This window comes from Hyperolius riggenbachi, chromosome 7 (genome assembly GCF_040937935.1).
Source record: "Hyperolius riggenbachi isolate aHypRig1 chromosome 7, aHypRig1.pri, whole genome shotgun sequence".
In the NCBI taxonomy this organism is placed as follows: Eukaryota; Metazoa; Chordata; class Amphibia; order Anura; family Hyperoliidae; genus Hyperolius; species Hyperolius riggenbachi.
In genome coordinates this window covers 310,011,419-310,035,635 of record NC_090652.1, presented here as the reverse complement: position 1 = coordinate 310,035,635, position 24,217 = coordinate 310,011,419, and the positions used below count along the sequence as shown (strand labels likewise).

Below are 24,217 nucleotides of genomic sequence, written 5' to 3'. Positions count from 1 at the left end.
ACATGTGTGACACTTTTTTGCAGCCTAGGTACGCTAAGGGGCCCAACGTCCTATTCACAGGTCATTTTGAGGCATTTGTTTTCTAGACTACTCCTCACGGTTTAGGGCCCCTAAAATGCCAGGGCAGTATAGGAACCCCACAAGTGACCCCATTTTAGAAAGAAGACACCCCAAGGTATTCCGTTAGGGGTATGGTGAGTTCATAGAAGATTTTATTTTTTGTCACAAGTTAGTGAAAAATGACACTTTGTGAAAAAAACAATAAAAATCCAATTTCCGCTAACTTTTGACAAAAAATAAAATCTTCTATGAACTCATCATACACCTAACAGAATACCTTGGGGTGTCTTCTTTCTAAAATGGGGTCACTTGTGGGGTTCCTATACTGCCCTGGCATTTTACGGGCCCAAAACTGTGAGTAGTCTGGAAACCAAATTTCTCAAAATGACTGTTCAGGGGTATAAGCATCTGCAAATTTTGATGACAGGTGGTCTATGAGGGGGCAAATTTTGTGGAACCTTTCATAAGCAGGGTGGCCTCTTAGATGACAGGATGTTTTGGGCCTGATCTGATGGATAGGAGTGCTAGGGGGGTGACAGGAGGTGATTGATGGGTGTCTCAGGGGGCGGTTAGAGCAGAAAATAGATGCAATCAATGCACTGGGGAGGTGATCGGAAGGGGGTCTGAGGGGGATCTGAGGGTTTGGCCGAGTGATCAGGAGCCCACACAGGGCAAATTAGGGCCTGATCTGATGGGTAGGTGTGCTAGGGGGTGACAGGAGGTGATTGATGGGTGTCTCAAGGTGTGATTAGAGGGGGGAAATAGATGCAAGCAATGCACTAGCGAGGTGATCAGGGCTGGGGTCTGAGGACGTTCTGAGGTGTGGGCGGGTGATTGGGTGCCCGCAAGGGGCAGATTAGGGTCTAATCTGATGGGTAACCGTGACAGGTGGTGATAGGGGGTGATTGATGGGTAATTAGTGGGTGTTTAGAGGAGAGAAGAGATGTAAACACTGCACTTGGGAGGTGATCTGATGTCGGATCTGCGGGCGATCTATTGGTGTGGTTGGGTGATCAGATTGCCCGCAAGGGGCAGGTTAGGGGCTGATTGATGGGTGGCAGTGACAGGGGGTGATTGATGGGTGGCAGTGACAGGGGGTGATTGATGGGTGGCAGTGACAGGGGGTGATTGATAGGTGATTGACAGGTGATCAGTGGGTTATTACAGGGAATAACAGATGTAAATATTGCACTGGCGAATTGATAAGGGGGGGGTCTGAGGGCAATCTGAGCGTGTGGGCGGGTGATTGGGTGCCCGCAAGGGGCAGATTAGGGTCTAATCTGATGGGTAACAGTGACAGGTGGTGATAGGGGGTGATTGATGGGTAATTAGTGGGTGTTTAGAGGAGAGAAGAGAGGTAAACACTGCACTTGGGAGGTGATCTGATGTCGGATCTGCGGGCGATCTATTGGTGTGGGTGGGTGATCAGATTGCCCGCAAGGGGCAGGTTAGGGGCTGATTGATGGGTGGCAGTGACAGGGGGTGATTGATGGGTGGCAGTGACAGGGGGTGATTGATAGGTGATTGACAGGTGATCAGTGGGTTATTACAGGGAATAACAGATGTAAATATTGCACTGGCGAATTGATAAGGGGGGGGGTCTGAGGGCAATCTGAGTGTGTGGGCGGGTGATTGGGTGCCCACAAGGGGCAGATTAGGGTCTAATCTGATGGGTAACAGTGACAGGTGGTGATAGGGGGTGTTTGATGGGTAATTAGTGGGTGTTTAGAGGAGAGAAGAGATGTATACACTGCACTTGGGAGGTGATCTGATGTCGGATCTGCGGGCGATCTATTGGTGTGGGTGGGTGATCAGATTGCCCGCAAGGGGCAGGTTAGGGGCTGATTGATGGGTGGCAGTGACAGGGGGTGATTGATGGGTGGCAGTGACAGGGGGTGATTGATAGGTGATTGACAGGTGATCAGTGGGTTATTACAGGGAATAACAGATGTTAATATTGCACTGGCGAATTGATAAGGGGGGGTCTGAGGGCAATCTGAGCGTGTGGGCGGGTGATTGGGTGCCCGCAAGGGGTAGATTAGGGTCTAATCTGATGGGTAACAGTGACAGGTGGTGATAGGGGGTGATTGATGGGTGATTGATGGGTAATTAGTGGGTGTTTAGAGGAGAGAATAGATGTAAACAATGGATTTGGGAGGTGATCTGATGTCGGATCTGCGGGCGATCTATTGGTGTGGGGGGGTGATCAGATTGCCCGCAAGGGGCAGGTTAGGGGCTGATTGATGGGTGGCAGTGACAGGGGGTGATTGACGGGTGATTGATGGGTGATTGACAGGTGATTGACAGGTGATTGACAGGTGATCAGGGGGGATAGATGCATATAGTACACGGGGGGGGGTCTGGGGAGAATTTGAGGGGTGGGGGGTGATCAGGAGGGGGCAGTGGGCAGGGGGGGGGGGATAAAAAAAAAATAGCGTTGACAGATAGTGACAGGGAGTGATTGATGGGTGATTAGGGGGGTGACTGGGTGCAAACAGTGGTCTGGGGGGTGGGCAGGGGGGGGTCTGAGGGGTGCTGTGGGCGATCAGGGGGCAGGGGGGGGGGAAATCAGTGTGCTTGGGTGCAGACTAGGGTGGCTGCAGCCTGCCCTGGTGGTCCCTCGGACACTGGGACCACCAGGGCAGGAGGCAGCCAGTATAATAGGCTTTGTATACATTACAAAGCCTATTATACATATGTGCAGCGGCGATCCGGGTGCTAGTAACCCGCCGGCGCTTCCGAACGGCCGGCGGGTTACTACGAGCGGTGGGCGGAGCCAGTCCCCGGCGGCTGATCGCGTCACGAATGACGCGATCGCCGCATAGCCACTCCCGCAGCCGCCCCCGCCGATGGGCGTATTGCGGTCGTTTGGGCCCGGACTTTGCCGCCGCCCATCGGCTGGGGGCGGTCGTGAAGTGGTTAAAGGGACACTTAAGTCAAAAAAAAAAAATGAGTTTTACTCACCTGGGGCTTCCAATAGCCCCCTGCAGCTGTCCGGTGCCCTCGCCGTCTCCCTCCGATCCTCCTAGCCCCGCCGGCAGCCACTTCCTGTTTCGGTGACAGGAGCTGACAGGCTGGGGACGTGAGTGATTCTTCGCGTTCCTGGCCACAATAGCGCTATCTATGCTGCCATAGCATATATCATATACCATATAGCAGCATAGAGGGTGCTAATGTGTCTGGGAACTCGAAGAATCTCTCGCGTCCCCAGCCTGTCAGCTCCTGTCACCGAAACAGGAAGTGGCTGCCGGCGGGGCCAGGAGGATCGGAGGGAGACGGCGAGGGCAGCGGAGAGCTTCAAGGGGCTATTGGAAGCCCTAGGTGAGTAAAACTCATTTTTTGTTTGACTTAAGTGTCCCTTTAAAATTGGGAGTTAAGGGTTTATGCATACATTTAAAAAAAGTGGGTGTTGGGTAATCCTGATAATAGAATATCGGGTAATGTTACAGATATTCTACTATTACCTTAACTAACCTAATTTTTTTACACCAACCTCCCTACACTTACTCCTAATGCTAACCTCCTACCTACCTACCTACCTCACACTACCCTCTCCCCTACAAATGCCTAACACTAACACCCCCTCACCTTGCCGAGTCTGGGGAATGCAGTAATTTTCCCCAGTTACTTAATTTCCAACACTTGTCTGAAGCACCAAAGCAGAATGGCACTCAACTATACTTTAGCAAAGTGGCAATACCACAACACTGACACTATGCCTCAGTAATCACTGTGCTCATCCCAAGGATTGGATGCAAATTATGCTTTACTTCACTATAGCAGGGCACCAACACCATTATAATACCACTATGCTGTTATGTCTCAGACGGTCACCACCACATTACCTAGTTATACAATATATTATATATAATATATATCTAGTTATATAGTTATATTCAGTTGTATAATAGGCCAAATCTTGCACCTATTTATATATAGCCAAAATCTGGATTCCCACGCTCAAATCACCCTGCTGGCCCCGCCAAGGTTGCGAAGTAAATTGTGAGCTATTGCGGCTCCCAGATTACCAGGCAAGCTATGCACCCAAATTCACTGCTTTGAGAGTGAAATTACCCCTCCAGAATAAATTCACTTATAAAGAGAATTGATATCCAACAATATGCACATATTTCATGGGCTCACCCCACTACAACAGGCAAAATACAGTACAGGGAGTATCTCCAGGGAGTGCCTCCAACATGCTGCCATTAATGGATCAGGCTCAATGCACATTGGAGATATTTCCTGTATACTCTTTTTTGCTTGATGAAGTGGGGTCAGTTCATGAAATGCATTGCAAACGGTTGATTATCATTTTTTTTTCTGCACAAAACTTGTAAGCAAACCACTGACATCGGCTTTATTCTTGAGAGGTAAGTCTACCCTCGCCTTCCATTTTTAAACTGTATAGAATACACTTTAAACTGATATAATAAGTTGTATGTGTAGTATGGATAATGAATAGAACATGAGCAGCAAAGAAAAGAGTCATGTTTTTATTTTCAGTTATATAGCCTTTTTATTGTAACATTGCATCGTTCTGTCACAGTTGCAGTTTTAAACTATAAAACAAAACAGAAATAATGACCCTTTGAACTTTTACTACAGGGAAACCTTATCTCAAGCTGTCTCATGGTTTCTTGACTGTTTAAGTGCTTCAGAAAACAGGACTGTATTCAACCTAAATTGATTGAATGGCTCAGAGATGCTATTTTGCACAGATAACAACTGAAAGCGGACCCAAACCAAACATTTTTTTTAATTCAAAATATTTAGTTGCAGCACTCTGACACATACAAAGATAAATAAACACTCCTTCAAGCCTATGAGCATTTCAGTGCATGCTTTTCACCCTTCTCTTTACATAACTAGGGTTATACAGGTGGCAGCCATTAGCAATTCCTCCATTGCCGGACACCAGCTACTCCACCAGTTTGCCGGATTCTGTCCCGGCAATTTGAAAGGAAGGGAGGGGTTCCTCCAATAAATGTAAAATATTTTATATTTGACATCATGCAGCTGAAAAAGGCTGCTATTTATCATAATTTAGAAAATAGATTTTATTTCTGAAATCTTGTATTTTTAATTTGGGTCCACTTTAAGTTTTTTTTAACTCTTTCTGTATTAGAATAAAAAATATGAGATTCTTTTCTTGCCCACTAATGTTCTATTTCTTAGCTGTACTACACATATAATGTATTATCTTATACGGCTATTTTCACTTCAGATTTGCTTTAAGAATTGTAATTCTTTTGGCACCTCTGTTACTTTTAATCTTTTACATTTATCTGTCTCAACTTATATGAACTTGCTATTATTATGACTATCATTATAACTATTATTTCTCTGTATCTTTCAGATTGTGGAAGAAGGCTACAGATAAATGGTCTGAGAGTTCTCATGAATTTTACATTTGAAAATATTCTCTTAAGTTTATTATCATATGTTTGTATTCAGTAATTTCCTATACTAAAGCTGTAATGCATACAAAACACTGTGACTGTCCGTTATAGCTACAGTGAAATATCCATTGTGATAGGGAAGGTAATGCACACCAACATTACGCACTTTTTCCTGCTGGGCTTCTCTGATTTGTCTCCTTCACTGCAGGGTGTGCTGTTCATGTTTTTTCTGCTAGCTTATGTCCTCACCGTGATTGGAAATGGACTCATAATTCTGGCTGTGTCTTTTGAACCAGTTCTCAACACCCCCATGTATTTTTTTCTGAGAAACCTGTCCTTCCATGAACTCTGTTCTATCACAATCACTGTCCCCAAGGTCCTGGAAAACTTCTTGTCTGACGAAAAGTCTGTTTCTGTCTTGAGCTGTGTTTTTCAGATGTTCATATTCTTTGCCAATGGTGTATCAGAATGTGTTTTTCTTGCCGTCATGGCGCTAGATCGGTATTTGGCTATTTGCCACCCTTTACGGTACACATCAGTTATGAGCAAAACATTGTGTTATCAGTTGACTGTTAGCTCATTGGTTATTGGGTTGTTTGTGTCATTAGTGGACACCAGCATTGTCTTCAGTTTACCTTATTGTGGACCTAATCACATTGCCCACTTTTTCTGTGATGTCCCACCTCTACTCAGCTTAGCGTGTTCAAACACCTTCAAACATGAACTTTCCATCTTTATATCCTGTCTGTGTGGAGCAGCTCTACCATTTCTTCTCATTGTGTGCTCTTACATTAAAATCCTGATTTCCATCCTGGCCATGCGTTCATCAGAGGGTCGGCAAAAGGCTTTGTCAACCTGCAGCTCACATCTGGTGTCCGTCATTCTCTTCTATGGCACTGCAATGTCCATGTACCTGAGGCTGGGTACTTCTAGATCTGACAAGAATGACAGAATGATATCGCTCTTCTATTGCCTTGTTATACCTGTTATTAATCCTCTCGTCTACAGCCTGAGGAACAAGGAGATGAAGGCGGCTTTGAGGAAACTGATTTTAAAAATGAAAAACAATTTAAGTGAAGTTGCCAACTCAAGTGATGCTGCTAATATTAAAACTATACACCATTCTGGAAAATACTACTGAACTAATGTAGTTTTGACTTATTCTATGCCTACTAAACCTGACATATTAAAAGGACAACTGAAGTGAGAAGAATATGGAAGTTGCCTTATGTATTTCCTTTTAACCACTTAATGACAAGCAGGCATATTAAATTGTCCTGCTAGAGCCTCTTAACGGCTTCAGGATGTTTTTATAAGTCAAACAGCGCTGCTGCCACTGTGCAATTGCACATGCACGCTCCCGCACTCTTGTGCGCTCTCCAGGGCATGCACATGCATGCTCCCTTGTGTGCATGTGCAATTCCGCACACGTGCATGTGAGTTCAATGAAATGAACACCCAAAAAAAAATACACCTTTATTTTTAAATAATATATTGTCACCATACTTTGTACTAGGGACATCATTAAAATCTTGGGATAACCAGGACAATTAGGCAGATAAAATGTGTGGGTTTTATGTACAGTAGCAGTGTTTTATTAAAACTACAGGGGATGAAATTGAAGAAATAGTGTATTTTTTCATTTTTTTCCCTTGTTTTTCCCCTTAAAATGCATAGAAATTAAAGTAATTACTGAAAACAAATATCAACACCAAAAAGCCTAATTGGTGTTGAAAAAAACAAGATATAGATAATTTCATTGTGATTAGTAGTGATTAAGCTATTGGCAAATGAAAGGGAAGAGCACTGAAAGGTGAAAATCGCTCTTGTTTGGTAGGGTGTAAACCCCTTTGGGATGAAGTGGTTAAACAATAGTCATAGCCTGGCAGACCTGCTGATCTATTTGGCTACAGTCGTCTCTGAATCTCACCAGGAACAAGCATGCAGCTAATCTCATCTGATCTGACAATAATGTCAGAAACACCTGATCTGCTGCATGCTCGTTTAGGGGCTATGGCTAAAAGTAGTAGACACAGAGGATCAGCAGGATGTCAGGCAACTAGTATTGTTTAAAAGGAAATAATTATGGCATCTTCCCTATTCCTCCTTTTACAGTTGTCCTTTAAATAAGCTGTTACTCATCAGACCTTCCTGGTACATTTCCTCATGTTTCCCTATGTAGTGTGATAAATATTTTAGTTGTACGATGTTAGAACAAAATCTTTCCATACATTTACACAATTTTTGAAATCCATGTACTAAATACTGACCTCCACCCCCAGGAGATAACAATAGTCCAGTGGTTGGTAACAATCTCAGAAATGAATATTTCAGGCGTGGTAGAAGATATGTGATACTGTCTTTGAGAGGTGATGAGATAGCAGTTCTGAAAGGGAAGTTTTACTTTTATTATAAATCTGCCATGCATTAATATGTAAAAAAATATAAACTGGGCTTGCTGAACAAGGGAAGGTGAGAAGCAATGGGGGTATGATGTGTGTTATATGAGTATGCATGCAATGAGTAGAAACTAGGGTGGTTGGAAATGACAATGCCGATTACCGATTCTGCAGATTTCTGTTTTTCGTTTTCAGAGTCTTTCAGTTTTCAGTTTTTTGGGTCATTTTCTTGCATTCTGTAATAGGCAAAATGCAGTTGACTCTGCACTCTCTGATTGGTCCATTGCTGTGCTTGGGTGAAAATTACCGAGTTGCAGCAATGCAGTGTTTTAGCGGAAATTCTATTTCTGATTGATAAATGCTGATTTTCCTCTAGATTGTAAGCCTTTGGGCAGGGTCCTCCTCCTTATGTCTCCTACCTGATCAAGCACCTCCATCAACGTACAGCCATCCGATGGATCTGAGTGAACTCTACTTGCCTAATCTTCATGCACCCATCCAGTGACTATGCATTACCTTGTACTCATATACTCATACTGTGTAGAGATGGCCCAAACAGTTCGCCTGGCAAACAGTTCACGACGAACTTGGGCTGTTCAATGTTCGTGTTTAATGCAAATTTTTAAAAAAAATGCATTCACATTTTACATTAAAGTCAATGGCCGCTGACTTGGTTAATAGCAAAGCTATACTCTGTATAGCTAGAGCCAAAATTGAAAAATGTTTTAGCTCTAGCTATACTTAGTATAGTTGAAGCAGCTCCGTCTTCCTCTTGCATGGCTCCGCTCTCCTCGCCGCATACCGCACTTATAACGCACACCCACGCTGCCACCCTGGAGCACCCATAGCACCCTGATAAAGTTGTCAGCCGTTCTCCTGCCATTTAAGTCTATGGAGGCCTCTGCAAATAGCCTGTTCGTGAACATTTGCGGTAAATTTGTGTTAAAAAATCTGATGTTCGCTACATCACTAATACAGTGATTTGTGATCTGCAGTGATGAGTGGAAATGCAAATATTCTTTTTGCAGAATTTTCACCAAAATAAGTACAATGTTTGCTTCGACAAGTGAAAATTCACCAAAATATTTTAGCGTTTATTTTCGCCTAATTTCAGTAAATTGCAAAGCCCCCTTCCTAGCTACAATTACCAAATTGGCAGAGTATGTTAAGGAGAACAGTGGGCATAAGGGGAAAATTTTTTCTTTTTTTTTGTTAAACGCTTCAAAATACATAGGGATTTGAAAAAAAAAAAACATTTTATGAAGTGCACGTGTCAATATTATTACAGTGGCAGCGGGAAGGAGTGGCTCAGTCAGAGTGACCATCACCCCCATAAGTCAGGAGAAGCAGGCAGTGTACATATCCCATAGAATGACAGTGGCGGGGGGAGCAGCGGCTCGGTCAGAGTGACCATCACCCCCATAAGGCAGGAGAAGCAGGAAGTGTACATATCCCATAAAATGACAGTGGCGGGAAAGCAGCGACTCAGTCAAAGTGACCATCACCCCCATAAGTCAGGAGAAGCAGGCAGTGTACATATCCCATAAAATGACAGTGGCGGGGAAGCAGCGACTCAGTCAAAGTGACCATCACCCCCATAAGTCAGGAGAAGCAGGCAGTGTACATATCCCATAAAATGACAGTGGCGGGGGGAGCAGCGACTCGGTCAGAGCGACCATCACCCCCATAAGGTAGGTCCAGGAGAAGCAAGCAATATACATCCTATACTGTATAGTAAAATAAATGCCTGTGTCCCTGCGTGTGCCTCCTGTCTCTGTGTAGCTAGGTCCATGCATTTTGCTACTGTGCATGTGCGCAGCATGGACCCAGCCTCACAGAGACAGGAGGATAGGGCCAGGGAGCCTGGCGGGCGTGTGAGCGGGCGCCCGCGTATGCACACGTATATATGTGCGGCGGGTGTGCATGCGTGCGCACTAACATGCGGCAGGGGCGTGCGTGCGCACTAACATGCCATGGGAGCAGCGAGAAACACAGACCTAGAGCCCGATTTTAAACAGGTTTGGGTCTGCTAATATCCCATAAAATGACAGTGGCGGGGGAAGCAGTGGCTCGGTCAGAGTGACCATCACCCCCATAAGTCAGGCGAAGCAGGCAGTGTACATATCCCATAAAATGACAGTGGTGGGGGAGCAGCGGCTTGGTCAGAGTGACCATCACCCCCATAAGTCAGGCGAAGCAGGCAGTGTACATATCCCATAAAATGACAGTGGCGGGGGGAGCAGCGGCTCGGTCAGAGTGACCATCACCCCCATAAGGCAGGAGAAGCAGGCAGTGTACATATCCCATAAAATGACAGTGGCGGGGGGAGCAGCGGCTCGGTCAGAGTGACCATCACCCCCATAAGGCAGGAGAAGCAGGCAGTGTACATATCCCATAAAATTACAGTGGTGGGGGAGCAGCGGCTCGGTCAGAGTGACCATCACCACCATAAGTCAGGTCCTGGAGAAGCAGGCAGTGTACATATCCCAATATGGCAGCCTCCATATACCTCTCAATACAGTTCTCCTTTAAAAAATACTTTTGTTTTAGAATACAAGTACAATCCAGCCTGCTGTAGCTTGTATTTGTGGAGATTTTCAAACCACAAACACACAGTAGACTGCAAATAAATTAGCAGCAGCGAGCTTAGCTCTCTCTACTCCTATCACATCCACTAACTCTTCCCAACAGAGGCTGGTGTGTTAGAGAGCTAGTCTTTTCAGGGGGCTGTCTGTTGTCTGATTGGTTGTAGTTATATGGCTCCTGGGTCAATTCTGCTGCTAAGAATCATGGGAGGCCTAATATGGGGAGAGAAGACATTACTTCCTATCAATCTTCGAATGTTCATGCTAAGCACCTGTCGAATATACCGGTAGCAGTTATTTTCTAAATTTGCTATTTGGGCAAAAATATGACACGTTTCCTTTAATTTTGCTATTTGGGCGAAAACGCGAAAATTCAAGCTTATTTTCACAAAAATTTTGGCAAAACCGAAAATGGTATTTTCGATGCGAAAATGACTTTGGCAAAAATTTACAAGCAACGCTGGTGATCTGGTTTGCATGTATTCCTGTATTGTCTTATTGCTGTATGTCACCCCTAAATATTGTCTGTACTATAATGTCCAGTGCTGCATAATATGTGGGTGCTTTAAAAATAAATAAATACAGTAAATACATTTTCAATCGCAAATCTGAATGAGCATTTCTAGTAGACACCATAAACACAATTTTACTATTAATGTCAAGCATGCTATATTTGGGTAAATGTGCCCAAAATTAAACTAATATACCATATTTAAGGTAATGGTAATTAACCACTTTGCCTCCAGACCTTCTTTCCCCCTTATGGACCAGAGCAGTTTTGACATTTTAGCTATTTCTTGATTAAATCAGCAATAACTTTGTTCCTACTTTTTTTGGTACTTGTGTATTATCCCGTCTAGCAGAACGGGCTCGGCAGTTAGACAGGCTGGAAAAGTGTGCACTGTGCTTCTTGAGCAGCTTGGAAAGATGTGTGGAATAATACACACTGTTGCATTATTTCAGAACCAAATTTTGAAAAACACAAACGAGACCGGGAGCTCAATATGGTGCAGTATGTCAGATGAAATTGGAAAATGTAAATCAATAGTAAATATAGTCACAAAATTGGGTTACCACAAAGGCAACCACTGGAACGGCAAGTGGGGAGAATTATAACCTGACCCCACTCAGGTATTTAAAATGTTGCTCTCTGTAGACAGGAAAAAAGACGGAGATACACCCCTCCACCCATGGTGGACTAGATCAACAAAGTAATCAAACACAACAGAGGCGCCAACAAGAATAAAATATTAAAAAAACGCTTAAAAGGAGGGATGTAGGTGGACTCACCTCCCTCAGGTAAGGACCAGACAATGAGCCGTCAAAAAAACAACAATAGTATTGATTGGTGATTCTCCAAGTATATGCAAAGCGTTTCACGGGCAAAACTCCCGCTTCATCAGGCAATCAAAAAAGGAGAAAACATTAGAAGGTCAAGTTCTGGTAAGAATGCCTCTGTAGAGCTTACCAGAACTTGAACTGAGAAAATAAAAGTATTTTTAATGGTGAAAATCAATCATTTTTTTGCTCATCGAACATATATTCCCTTTCACCAATTAGTGCTAGAAGCTTGCACAGGGACGAGCCCAATTATGCAAGGCCATGCTTCAGCTACAAGAAATATATGGATGTCCTCCTGGCTTAGGTGAAGTCACAGTGGACACAGACATACTGTAGCGGTGAATAAAATGGTTCATATTTCAGCTAGCTAAGTTGAATGATCACTATCAATGCAAGAAGACCTTAGTGATGTCATGAACCAGACTGCATAATATTGTAGTTAAGTGCCAAAGATTTTCATATTCACCCACTACCCTGAAAGAATGCATTATGGGGACAATGTCTTCCTCATGTGAAGCCAAATATGTAAGGACAGTTTTTGACAGAGTACAAAATATGAATGCCTTTAATTATCTACTATTTAAAATTGTATTAACTCTGGTCTTTGAAACCCTATATTACAGTATTTTGATACACACCTACAGTTTATTTGATGTTTTTGGACCCTGAACACTGACATAAGTAGCTTGGTAAGGAAAGGAAGGAAGTGAGATGGGGTTGTGATAAGCAGTCCCTTTCCACTGAGAAGGGTCAAGATGAAGAGATCAGCTTTTACTTCAAGCAGATCCTATGGTGTAATCACATGCACAGCAGTTTAGTAGCCAAAGTATTAAACAGAAGCAATTAGAATGCGCAAGCAAGAAGTTGAATTAAATGTAGAACAATTGTTTTTCTTAGAACTAACTGAGCTACATCTACATGTATGTATCAAACGCAGATAGAACAGAGGCGCCAAAAAGAGTAAAAACACTATTATTTAAAAACAGTAAAAAGAGGGAAGGTAAGGTGGACTTACCTCCCTCTAGCAGTGGACAACAAAACTCTGAGGTAGAGTAGAATGCATTTATTAAACAGTGTAACTCCTAAAGATGCAACGCGTTTCGTGGGCCACAGCACCGCTTCCTCAGGCTATACAGGAGTTCAAAAAAGCTGTAAATGGGACATATACATAAATCAACAAAAAAGCATCAAACACTGACAGAGGCATACAGCTGTAACACTGGAACATAAATTTCATTATAACCAGCATCTGCTGGTCTGTGAAGGTCAGATAAGTTTATCGTATCTAAGCAAAAAACACACACAAAAAAAAAAAAAAAAAAAACACACACACAAAAAAAAAAAAAAAAAGTTGTGTGACAGATTTCCGGAATTTTTAATTACACTACTCATAAACTGGAAATCTGTTATGGTGCCGGCTGCAGCAACCTGACCGAATGTTTTATGTACTTTTCTAGTCGCTCTCTTTTTAAGATGTGTTAGAATTTTTAGTCCTTTTTAAGGTTTATTTAATAACATGCATTTATACCCATATTGTCTATTACATCTATATTTATATTTATTTTTATATTATCAATTCGATATTGTATGGTCTTTTTAGATACCTTGTAGAATGTTTTTCATACATTCTTTTTATACATCCTTTTTTATACATCTCATTTAATCTGATATCTTATGGAGTCTTTTATATATCATGTCTAAGTTTCAGCATAACACCAGATTGATACCTATTAACAACACGTTTTTTTTTTTGTTTTTTTTTTCTTCCCGTTGCACGTTTATTTTTTTCCAGTTGCACGTTTATTTATATTTGATTATTGATCATATGCTATTTATAATTATTGTCTCTGCAAATAGCTTCCCGAATTGTCTATCACAATCAGCACTCTGCTTCATATAGTTGTTCCTGGTTCCCCACCAAAAAAATGGCAGCCACCATCGAAGCATCAATACACAAAAGTACCTTTCTAACCCACAAGATGGCGGCCGCCCTCCCATGCGACATTATTATGTCTGCCCCACATACAAACCAACAAAATGGCGACTGCCATACAGGAGACATTCCTATTCCAACCCACAAGATGGCGACCGCCACATAGGCGTCATTTTGTTGGAATTCCACCGGATCTCCCCATTGGCCAGGCCGATGGTGGGCGTACTTCTCCCGGCGCGTGGCGCACACTGATTGGCCCCCACCTCTCCTAGCTAAGTACAAATAGAGGCTTTATGGAGCACGCCCGCACAGAGGCGCTCATTCAATACTTGGATTGGATACAGGTATGTCACCCACTGGCTAACAGCCAGCTCCTCGCTTTTTTGTTCCACTGGTAGTAGACATTACCACCTTATTACACATCGTTCTTTCACTGCCATTAATTTTAGAGCAAGCACTTGGTAAATGTCTTGTTGTTACTTATAAGCATTTAGTGTTATATAGCACATATCCTAGGTGATCCTACTCTGCCTAAGCCTGATTTCAATGCAGCTAATCGGGCTGAGAGGGTTACTTTATTCTAGTTAATGCAAGACTCTGTACACATGTATATTCGGACTGAAACAGTCACAATGATATAACCGCCAAGACTATGCAAGTGTAAAAACAGTTTAGAGAGCATGCACTCTCCCCACTGTCACACAACTTTTTCTTTTTTTTTTTTTTTTTGTGTGTGTGTTTTTTTTTTTTTTTTGTGTGTGTGTTTTTTGCTTAGATAAGATAGACTAATCTGACCTTCACAGACCAGCAGATGCTGGTTATAATGAAATTTATGTTCCTCCAGTGTTACAGCTGTATGCCTCTGTCAGTGTTTGATGCTTTTTTGTTGATTTATGTATATGTCCCATTTACAGCTTTTTTGAACTCCTGTATAGCCCGAGGAAGCGGTGCTGTGGCCCGCGAAACGCGTTGCATCTTTAGGAGTTACACTGTTTAATAAATGCATTCTACTCTACCTCAGAGTTTTGTTGTCCACTGCTAGAGGGAGGTAAGTCCACCTTACCTTCCCTCTTTTTACTGTTTTTAAATAATAGTGTTTTTACTCTTTTTGGCGCCTCTGTTCTATCTGCGTTTGATACATATTACTTATCCGCCCTTGGTGGAGGGGTACGCCCCCTTTTTTCTCCTGTCTACAGAGAGCGACTTTTATACCCGAGTGGGGTCGGGTACCAATTCTCCCCACCTGCCTTTCAAGTGGTTGCCTGTTGGTGACCCTTTTTTGTGAGTATAATTCTGCACGAACTATCTAGACAGATTTTCTCTGTTAAAACTATATTGCACTATTGGGCTCTCGGTGCCCTGTTTTTTCTTTTGTTTTACATCTACATGTATCTCACTACTAATCAGCACTGATCTATATCCCCCTGCCCTGTACTTGTTTTAGAGATTTTATTTTAATTTAGGGTGTTTCCATCAAATGAACAATTTCTGATAGTTCCTGGTGTTTAGATTTCTGAAAGTTCCCATACATTTGTTGATATTTCGGGTCGATTCCAGGCAGATCCCATCACCCTTATCTCTAGACATGTAATTCAGATTGCTATTACCTTCTTCACTGTGTCCGTAACCAGACACCATAAGGACACTAGCCTGTGTGTGAATCTAAGGAATGTCTTCAGAGGGCTGGCTGAAAGGGATAGTCTGCAAAGTCTACTGCTTTGCCTGTACCTTTGTACATGAAGTCATCAGAACATTGCTGCAGAATGACACAGGTTTTTTTATGAATCCTGGAGAGCAACAACATATTCCAAAGTTTGTATAATTATTAACCTGTGTGTTGGGCTCATGCAGCCATTAGAACAATGGCACAGAAAGCGTTACTTTTTCCAGGGCCCATATCAGTTTGCAACCTCTGGAAAGTGCCAAATATTTGCCTCAGGTCGCATCATGGCAGGTCTGGCAGTGGCAATGCAAATAAAGCAGGAGTGAAGCCTCAAACAAGGGGTGTGAATGAGAGCTGATGTGTTTCAATAGCATTATAAACTGCTAACAAATCTACATTACAAACTCTGACATTTGTATACTGTATTTAAAATGCAGCATTACTATATATTTTGATTGTAATCTCTTTCCCTTTTGTGTCTTAGAATTGCTATACATTTTTGATCATCACAATTGTCATTAACCTTCCTGTCGGTAAGCCCGAGCTGAGTTCGGGCTAAGCCGCCGGAAGGCACTGCTCAGGCCCCGCTGGGCCGATTTGCATAATTTTTTTTTGCTACACGCAGCTAGCACTTTGCTAGCTGCGTGTGCAGTCCGATCACCGCCGCTACCCGCCGATCCGCCGCTATCTGTGGCGCCACAGCCGCCCCCCCCCCCCAGACCCCGTGCGCTGCCTGGCCAATCAGTGCCAGGCAGCGCTGAGCGGTGGATCGGAGTCCCCTTTGACGTCACAACGTCGAGGACATGGGTGACGTCATCCCACCCCGTCGCCATGGCGACGGGGGAAGCCCTCCAGGAGATCCCGTTCTTTGAACGGGATCTCCTGATCTCCGATCGCCGGAGGCGATTGGAGGGGCTGGGGGGATGCCGCTGAGCAGTGGCTATCATGTAGCGAGACCTTGTATCGCTACATGAAAAAAAAAATTTAAAAAAAAAAACGGCTTTGCTGCCCCCTGGCGGATTTTTACAAACCGCCAGGAGGGTTAATTACTATATCTACCAATTCTGTATTATGTATTAGTGTCTATATTTTCTGTACACCATTGTCTGTATTATTACGTACCCCATGTTTGGTTTTATTAGAAAGCTCCCGAACATTGAAACTGATTGGATCTTTCATGGATGCCTCCTCTTACTCCCATTCCAGGTAATGATTTTGGCTAGCGACTTTGACTTTCTTTGCACAGTTCGAGTCTTTTTTTTTCCAATCTTGGAAATCTCAGCAACTGATGTTTTGAAAATAGATAAAAGCCATAGCAGTTGAGATCTGATGTAATCAATGTATATGCAGAACTGACAAAAATACTAATACCCTTAAATGTTTATGCTTTTACTGTTTCTGGTAAGAATCTGACCTCAATGTGACTTCAAAACAGTTTTGGCTGATTGCTTTTTCACTTGTATTTAACCTCCCTGGCTCAGTTTATGAGGCGGCGTCCGTGGGAGGGATTTTTAGAATAAAACTTGTTTGAAACTTCGTAGCTAGCACTAGGCTAGCTACCTGTTTCCCCCAAGTCCCCCGGCACCTATCTGCTCCCCCCGATCGCCGTCGGCAACACTCACCCATCCGCGATCCCGCAAGAGCCACAGCTTCCCAATTAGCTTCAGTCGTTGCTATGGCGACGATCGGACATGACGTCATGACGTCATCGACGTCATGCACAGTCCCGATCCTCCCCATAGCGAAGCCTGGAGCTGATCGGGAGGCTGCGCCATCGCGGGATCCCTGGGGGGTATAAATTGTGGCGGGGATCTGGGGGAGAGCGGAGGCACTTTGGGGGCACAGGTCGCTAGCCTAGTGCTAGCTGAAGACTATGTAACAAATTTTATTTTAAAAAATCCTCCCGGGGCAATGCGATCCCCTGCGGCGGTTAGCCCGACACTGTGTCAGGCTTACCGCCAGGGAGGCGGAAGAGGAACTTTAACCAAAAATTGAACTTCATCCCAATCAGTAGCTGATACCTCCTTTCCCATGAGAAATCTTTACCTTTTCTCAAATAGATAATCAGGGGGGTCTGTGTGGCTGATATTGTGGTGAAACCCCTCCCACAGTGTGATGTCAGGACCATGGTCCTGACAGTTTGCTGTCTGTTAACCTCATTGCATTGTGGGAAATAACATTTGTTTCCAACTGCCAAGCAAGCAGCATCTCCCTCTGTGTGCAGAATTCTCAGTAACGAACATTTCGAATAGATCACCTGGCAGGACTAAAGATGTCACCACCAGTGATAAATTTCAGAATGTAAATGAGAGACAGGAAAGATTTTATAATGGACAAACACTGACTAAATATTTTTAAGTGAATATTGTAAAAAGTAAGCAATTGTATTTTTTATGTTATTTTCACTATTGTTCCTCCTTAAACATTGTATATTTGTATATTATCAATTTGTTTGGTTAATCATTTCTTGACAAAAGGGACCATTTTTTTAACCCCAAAAAAATTGTTTGCAATTCAGTTGACTCTACATGTAATAGAATATACCTTTTGGAAAAGGAGACAATTGATGTGTGGTATGGGAGTTAATAAAGCAACTTATTAGTGTTTTTTTATAGTTAAAAAGTCAGCACAGATCTCAAGAAGTTAAATTGGTGCAGCATGCACTCTTTAAAACTTTGATGATGTTCAAACTTTATATACTCCTTATATACTACTATAATTTGTGTTTTTGTCCACATTTTTATTAAAGTATTTTTTTCAAGCATCTGGTGCTTTGTGTTTTTTATTATTATTATATCTTATTGATAATGCCATATGAGAAAGGGTACTTAAAATGATACTTAAGCCACCTAAAAAAAAAAAAAAGTTTCACTTACCTGGGGCTTCTACCAGCCCCCTGCATCTGTCCTGTGCCCGTGCCGGTCCTCAACGATCCTCCATTCCCCCGCCGCAGCTTAGTTTCATTTTTGCTGACTGGGAGTTGGCTGGCCACACTGCACCTACGTGGCTCTGGCCACGCATATCCTTGCTTGCATTCCCGTCCACAATATTGTCCTGACGCCTATGGCAGTATCTTTTCCCTTGCAAGTGATGATGCTCCTGGTAGCATGTGGAGCCCACTACAGGCTACTTTTACTTGTAGTGCAGATCAGAGCTGCAAAACTAAGGAGGGTGAAGGAGAAAGTGCTAGGTCCTACCCGCAGAGATATCGGAGCCACTTGCATTACAGATGCAAGTGGCTTATCATAATTGGCTGAATTTTAAAGAGAGACTTCATAATTGGCTCAAGTGCGAGCAGAACGTTTGCAGGACATGTGCTGCAAGTAAAGCCCCTGCAGGTATCAGAGCCCCTCACAGGAAGTGAGTGGCTACCTCTATTCAGTGACAGCATAGCATTTTTTTTAAGATCCATGGATACTGTGCCAGCAGTTTGTCCAGGCTGACTATGCAGCCCTGGGTATACGTAACCTTGTAGTCCACCAAATGTGCTTGTTTTTGGACCTCCAATGAGAGGACAGAGTTGGCATTTTGTAGAGGAGAATGTACCAGGGCATGCCGGGCCATTTCTAGGACAATTTCTGATATAGTAAACTTTTGATATAGCAAATCACTTTTCCTGGTCCCTTGGAGCGTACTATAAAAGGATATATATATATATATATATATATATATATATATATATATATATATATATATATATATATATATATATATATATATATATATATATATATAAAACAGCTCAACAATTGAACATTGGGTGAAATTTAATTTGGATGATTTTGCATTTGAGAAACAATTAATCAACAACATTTGGTAGTATCCTAATCTTTTCCCCTCATTATTGTATTTCAGTTTATTGTATCTTCTCTCTCTGTTTAAAAAATGGAACCAGAGTGCTTTTGCATTATCTGTTGTTTACAGTGCCTAAAAAAAAACTAAAGTGTGGACACCCAGAAGAGCACTGGCAATGTATCAAGAGGGATACACCTTAGGGGAGAGACAAGACTATATTAGGAGTTCACATTGTCACACAGGGGCTGCTTGACTCAGTCATCGAGGTGAGTTTCTGCAGGTATTTTTCTGTGTGCTGCTGACACCGGGACAGAGGATGTAAAGCAGCCATAAGTCACTTCTGAAAATGTCCTTGTATGTAGGAACTCAACGGTTGTTGCTTGACACATACACTGTACACTATATGTGTATTACAAAGTAAATATGACAGTTACCATACATTCTTTAAACTAGATATCCTGATATATATATATTACACAGTGATATCTATCTATCTATCTATCTATCTATCTATATACACATTTTTTTTTAACTACCACTGCAGAGCTTATTCTAAATATAAATTATTGTGATTGTGTTCATTTAAACTAAACAGGTCCTAGATATATCCAGATATAGATCCTCGATAGACTAGGTTTTGAAGGACAAAAAAATTTCAGGTAAACATAGAGGCAGCCTTTTGTGTTGAATAAGGTTAGGTTCTGAGTTCAAAGGTGTGTATTTCTTTTCCTTTGTGTGCAGTTCTTAACAACGTCTAAAGAGAGAACACTGCTCTGTACAACTGATACCTCAAACTGGAATGGATAATTGTATATCTGGCAGTTTTTATTATTTTCTTTAAATTCCAAATTAATTCACAAGCTGAATTTTAAAAGTATTATCAGACATGCACTTTGCAACCTTTTACAAGCATGTAACATTTGTACAGTTCTGTAAACACTTTTACTTGGCTCGGCATTTTGTCAGCAATTTGATAACCGAGACACTGTTAACTCTGCGGGATTCCATTGGTGTGATGTTCATTTCCTGGAAACTGTTGTTGACCGTCTTTTTGTTGCAGTCTGTTGATATCCATTTCCAGTCCTTTGCTGAATCATGTCTGAGGGCAGATTGTACTGGAAAGGTGTGTGTGAAATCCAAAGAGAATTGAAAAGAGATTAAGCAATGTCATTTAATATGTAAAGAGCCAATATAGTGTAGTAAGTTTGTGAGAAAGGGATTAAGATAATGTACATTACATTTAGGCCTTGTGCACACTGCATTCCAATCGTGCTAGCGTTTGCGTTACGCGTTTTTGCCGTAGTTTTTCTTTCCGATTGCCGGCGATTACCTGCTTTTTCTGTAAAGCACTTTTCTAAGCGCTTTTGCAGAGCGGTTGCGTTTTTTCACTCCCTGGCGCAATTCAGGAAGTGAACTCTTTGATCTATAAAATAATAAATACAATGTATTTATTCTAAAAACATGAATGCACTTGATGCACAAAGCAATTTTGTGAGCGTTTTGCATTTTTCCTATACCTTCTATTGAGGCAAAATCGCCTCAAAATTGGCCCATGCAGCGGAGGCGTGGCTGGCGCGCTAGGAAGATGGACGCTTCTTAGAGTTGCTCAGCGTGACCGACTGCCTTTGCCCTGTATAGCCGCCATCCCAACAGCCTAATTTGGCATTTCTTACCTTGCTCTGACATCGGCTCTGCTCCGTGCACATATGAGGCGATCTTCAAGAGGATCCAGAGAGTCTTCTCCCTCCACTCCGGTGGCATCCACTCGGAGGCGCCGAGGCCCGCCAAGCATGGCGTCTTCTGCCTCTTCCCTCTCAGATGCCACGATCACTTCTCACCTGCGCTCTAAGACTGGCAAGTCAGGGAACTCTACACCGCGCTCTTCTCGCTCAGCCGAGGCAGCCCTAGAATGGACACCCAAAGATGCCCTCATGCTGGATAAATTCAAGGCACTTTTACATCGTGAGCTAGATACAGTAGCTCATAAAGTCGCAGCTCAGCTGAAGAGAGAGATCAGGGATCTAACGGCACGCATGGGAGAACTGGATGACAAAGTAGATAAAGTGAACACGGTGGTGGACACCCATGAGAAAGAGATGGGGGAGATGAAAGCGGAGCTAGCAGAGGCGAAATTACGTTTGGAGGACTCCGAGAACCGCTCCCGCCGTGGCAACCTTAGAATTCGCGGGCTTCCAGAGTCCATTTTGGATCTCACCTCCACCGCTACAGCCCTGCTGCAAGAACTGGTCCCTTCTCTACCAATCGACCGCCTAGAATTTGATAGAATTCATAGAGCTCTGGGACCGCAGAAGCCAGGAGGTCCTCCTCGGGATATTTTAATTAAATTTACTTTTTACCGTACCAAAGAAACAATACTGCAAGCAGCGCGGGAAAAGGAGCCGCTCACCTTCCAGGACAATTCATATCAGATATACGTGGACCTTGCTCCGGCCACTATTCAGAAGAGGAAGGACATGAAGCCCTTTACATCGGCCCTCCGTTCCCGCAATATTAAGTACAAATGGGGATTTCCCTTCAAATTGATTTTCACTTACTCCGGGAAGACTTATGCGGTACCTTCTCCAGAGGATGCTAAACAGCTCTTCGAGCAGCTTCGTCTCCTCCTCCCGGCTGACAACAACTCCAGGTCCCCATCAAGGCGCCTTTCCCAGAAGTCACCATCACTTCATGATGTCCAGCGTCAGAGCCCCCGAGCCCGAAGCTCACCTAAATCTGCCACAGGCTCCCAGGAGAGAGCCTCTCCCCACCGGGATGATCTACGGCCAGACTGATCTACTTTCCGCATCTGTGCTTCCCACCCAGGCTCCCTGCCTTGTCTTTAGATATTACCTCTGCATCTAAATCACTCGGATCTTATCATCTGCCTAGACGGTTGGGTAAGACTATAACTCTCTTTATCCCTTGGCTACTTTTACTTTTGTACATCAAAAGAATGGAGCTAACAGAAGTACTCCCCTGCCTGGCTTGAAAGCCGTCGCTTATGAAACACTAGAGCATTTCTCCTCATGCGTTTCCTTGGAGTGTTACTTTGAGTGCTTTTTACTTTTTACTCTTTCTTTATTTTCTTTTTATTCTTTGGTCGCCAACCGCTGGAACTGGACTACTGTTGTTTTAGACCAGAAAACGCTGTAGGGTTAATTTACCCCCCACCCTCTCCTTCCCTCCCCCTGCACCCATCCCAGACCTGTTCATACCCCAAGGTATCTATATGGAGCCTTCTACCACTGTGCACCCCTTTCCCTCTTCCCCTTATCCTTCCCAGACACCCATTATAATATAGTAGACCTAATCCAAGGGTCTTGTTTAAAACTCGTTCATGTTCTGCCTTACTGTTATGCAAGAAAAGGTTTGTTTGTTTTTATATATATATTTATATATACGTTATACGCTCGTGATGTTTACTTTTTGCTTTACAAAATGACTCATCCTTTCTGAGCTGTGTGCCCTTTGGTCGTAAGGCAGCTGCTTTGTTACCCTCCCCATCGACATATTTTAGAAGATATACATAGCAGTTCTGCTTCACAGCCCTCCGTTAATTTAAGCAGCTTGCTTGCTTCCACTAGATGGTGCTGTTGTGCCATCTCTGTCACATTAGCTCTATGGCAGCTACGTTACTAGGAGATGGTGTCTTGTGAGTGTAATTCTCTCCTATCCCCAGGAGCTCCTATAGGCCATTGCGACCGGGGGGCAGCCGGCTCTTTATCTGCACGTAATTTTATTGCGTCACTTTACTGAGAGGGACCCCTCCTAACATTACGGGCATATGGTGCGACTATGTAATGCACCGATATAACAAGAGCGATTACTTTAATCTTATCATAATGTTACAATCATCTAATCATTCGCTGCATTACCCATATGCTTTTCCCAAATGTATGTACCCTTAAACCCTGGTCATCTGCCCACTGGTCACGTATACAGCTCACATACCCACTGGTACATAGATCAACACTTCTCTATAAATATAGATTGTCCTTTATACGGGAATACAACATGTGATTAATTTACTATGCTGTTACTAGCTCTTCATATGTCTGAACGTAAGCTACCTATGGGCAAGATGTGTTGGTGTTACCTATGCTCTAGGCACCATTTACTATCTCTGTTTACGTGACTCTACTACTGTTCCCTCACACCCGCCCTCCCCCTTACCTTCCCCCTAAGCCTGGCCAACATCTGCTTATGCCCCAGGATCACCAGGTGTGCTCCCTTGTCACCCAGCATTCCTTTCCCCTGTCCCCGACTTCCCTAAACCCTCCCACGGTTTACATAAGGGCAATGACATAATGTGTGGTCAATTTTAATATGCTGTTACCAGTCCTTAATATGTTTAAACGTGAGCTACCTGTGTGCTAGATATGTTGTTGTCACCTATGCATTAGACACCATCCACTGTCTCTATAATTATGTGGCTTTGCTAATGCTCCCCGATACCCTCCCTCCCTCTCACCCCCTCCCTTATGCCTGTCCAATATCTGCTTATACCCCAGGGTCACCATGTGTGCCCCTCCGTCACTGAGCACTCCTCTCCCTCTTCCCTTGGCTTCCCAATATATTCTCATGTTATGCACGATGATATCATTATAACATGTGGTTAATTTATTACACTACTATTAGTTTCTAGCCAGCCCAGCAGAAATTACCTACATTCTCGTTTGGTCCTCACTTCCCATAACAAAACCTTCTTTGAGCATACCCACTTTTGTGCTGGCTAATGGAGAAAGGCTATATAATAACCCTAAACCTATTGGAAATTTCTGACCATTAAACACCTCCTTCTTACCCCCCCCCCTCCCCTTTTTTTTTTTTTTGTTTCTCTTTCTTTATTCCTCTCCCCTCTCCTTTCCCTTTTTCCCTTTCGATTATAGCCGTTGGGACCCCCCAGTCACTTCAGATTCTCACTTAGCCAGCAGGGCAGTCGGTCTACACATGCTCTCCCTATGTATCAGTTAGAGCTTGCCTCCATCTGGTACTCTGCTCTTCTTGAGCTTATCCTGCTACTGACCTACCTTAGGTCA

The 24,217-nt window shown here is 43.2% G+C and overlaps 1 protein-coding gene across 1 annotated transcript; it reads left to right on the top strand.

Moving 5' to 3' along the window:
* The first annotated feature begins 5,607 nt into the window (after positions 1-5,607).
* On the top strand, positions 5,608-6,603 carry LOC137526190 (olfactory receptor 10AG1-like). The gene has a single exon (XM_068247409.1). The coding sequence runs from the start codon at positions 5,608-5,610 to the stop codon at positions 6,601-6,603; it is 996 nt and encodes a 331-aa protein (XP_068103510.1).
* The last annotated feature ends 17,614 nt before the right edge of the window (positions 6,604-24,217 follow it).

Coding starts and splice junctions, on each gene's coding strand:
- LOC137526190 (XM_068247409.1), top strand. CDS start 5,608: ATGCACACCAACATTACGCACTTTTTCCTGCTGGGCTTCTCTGATTTG.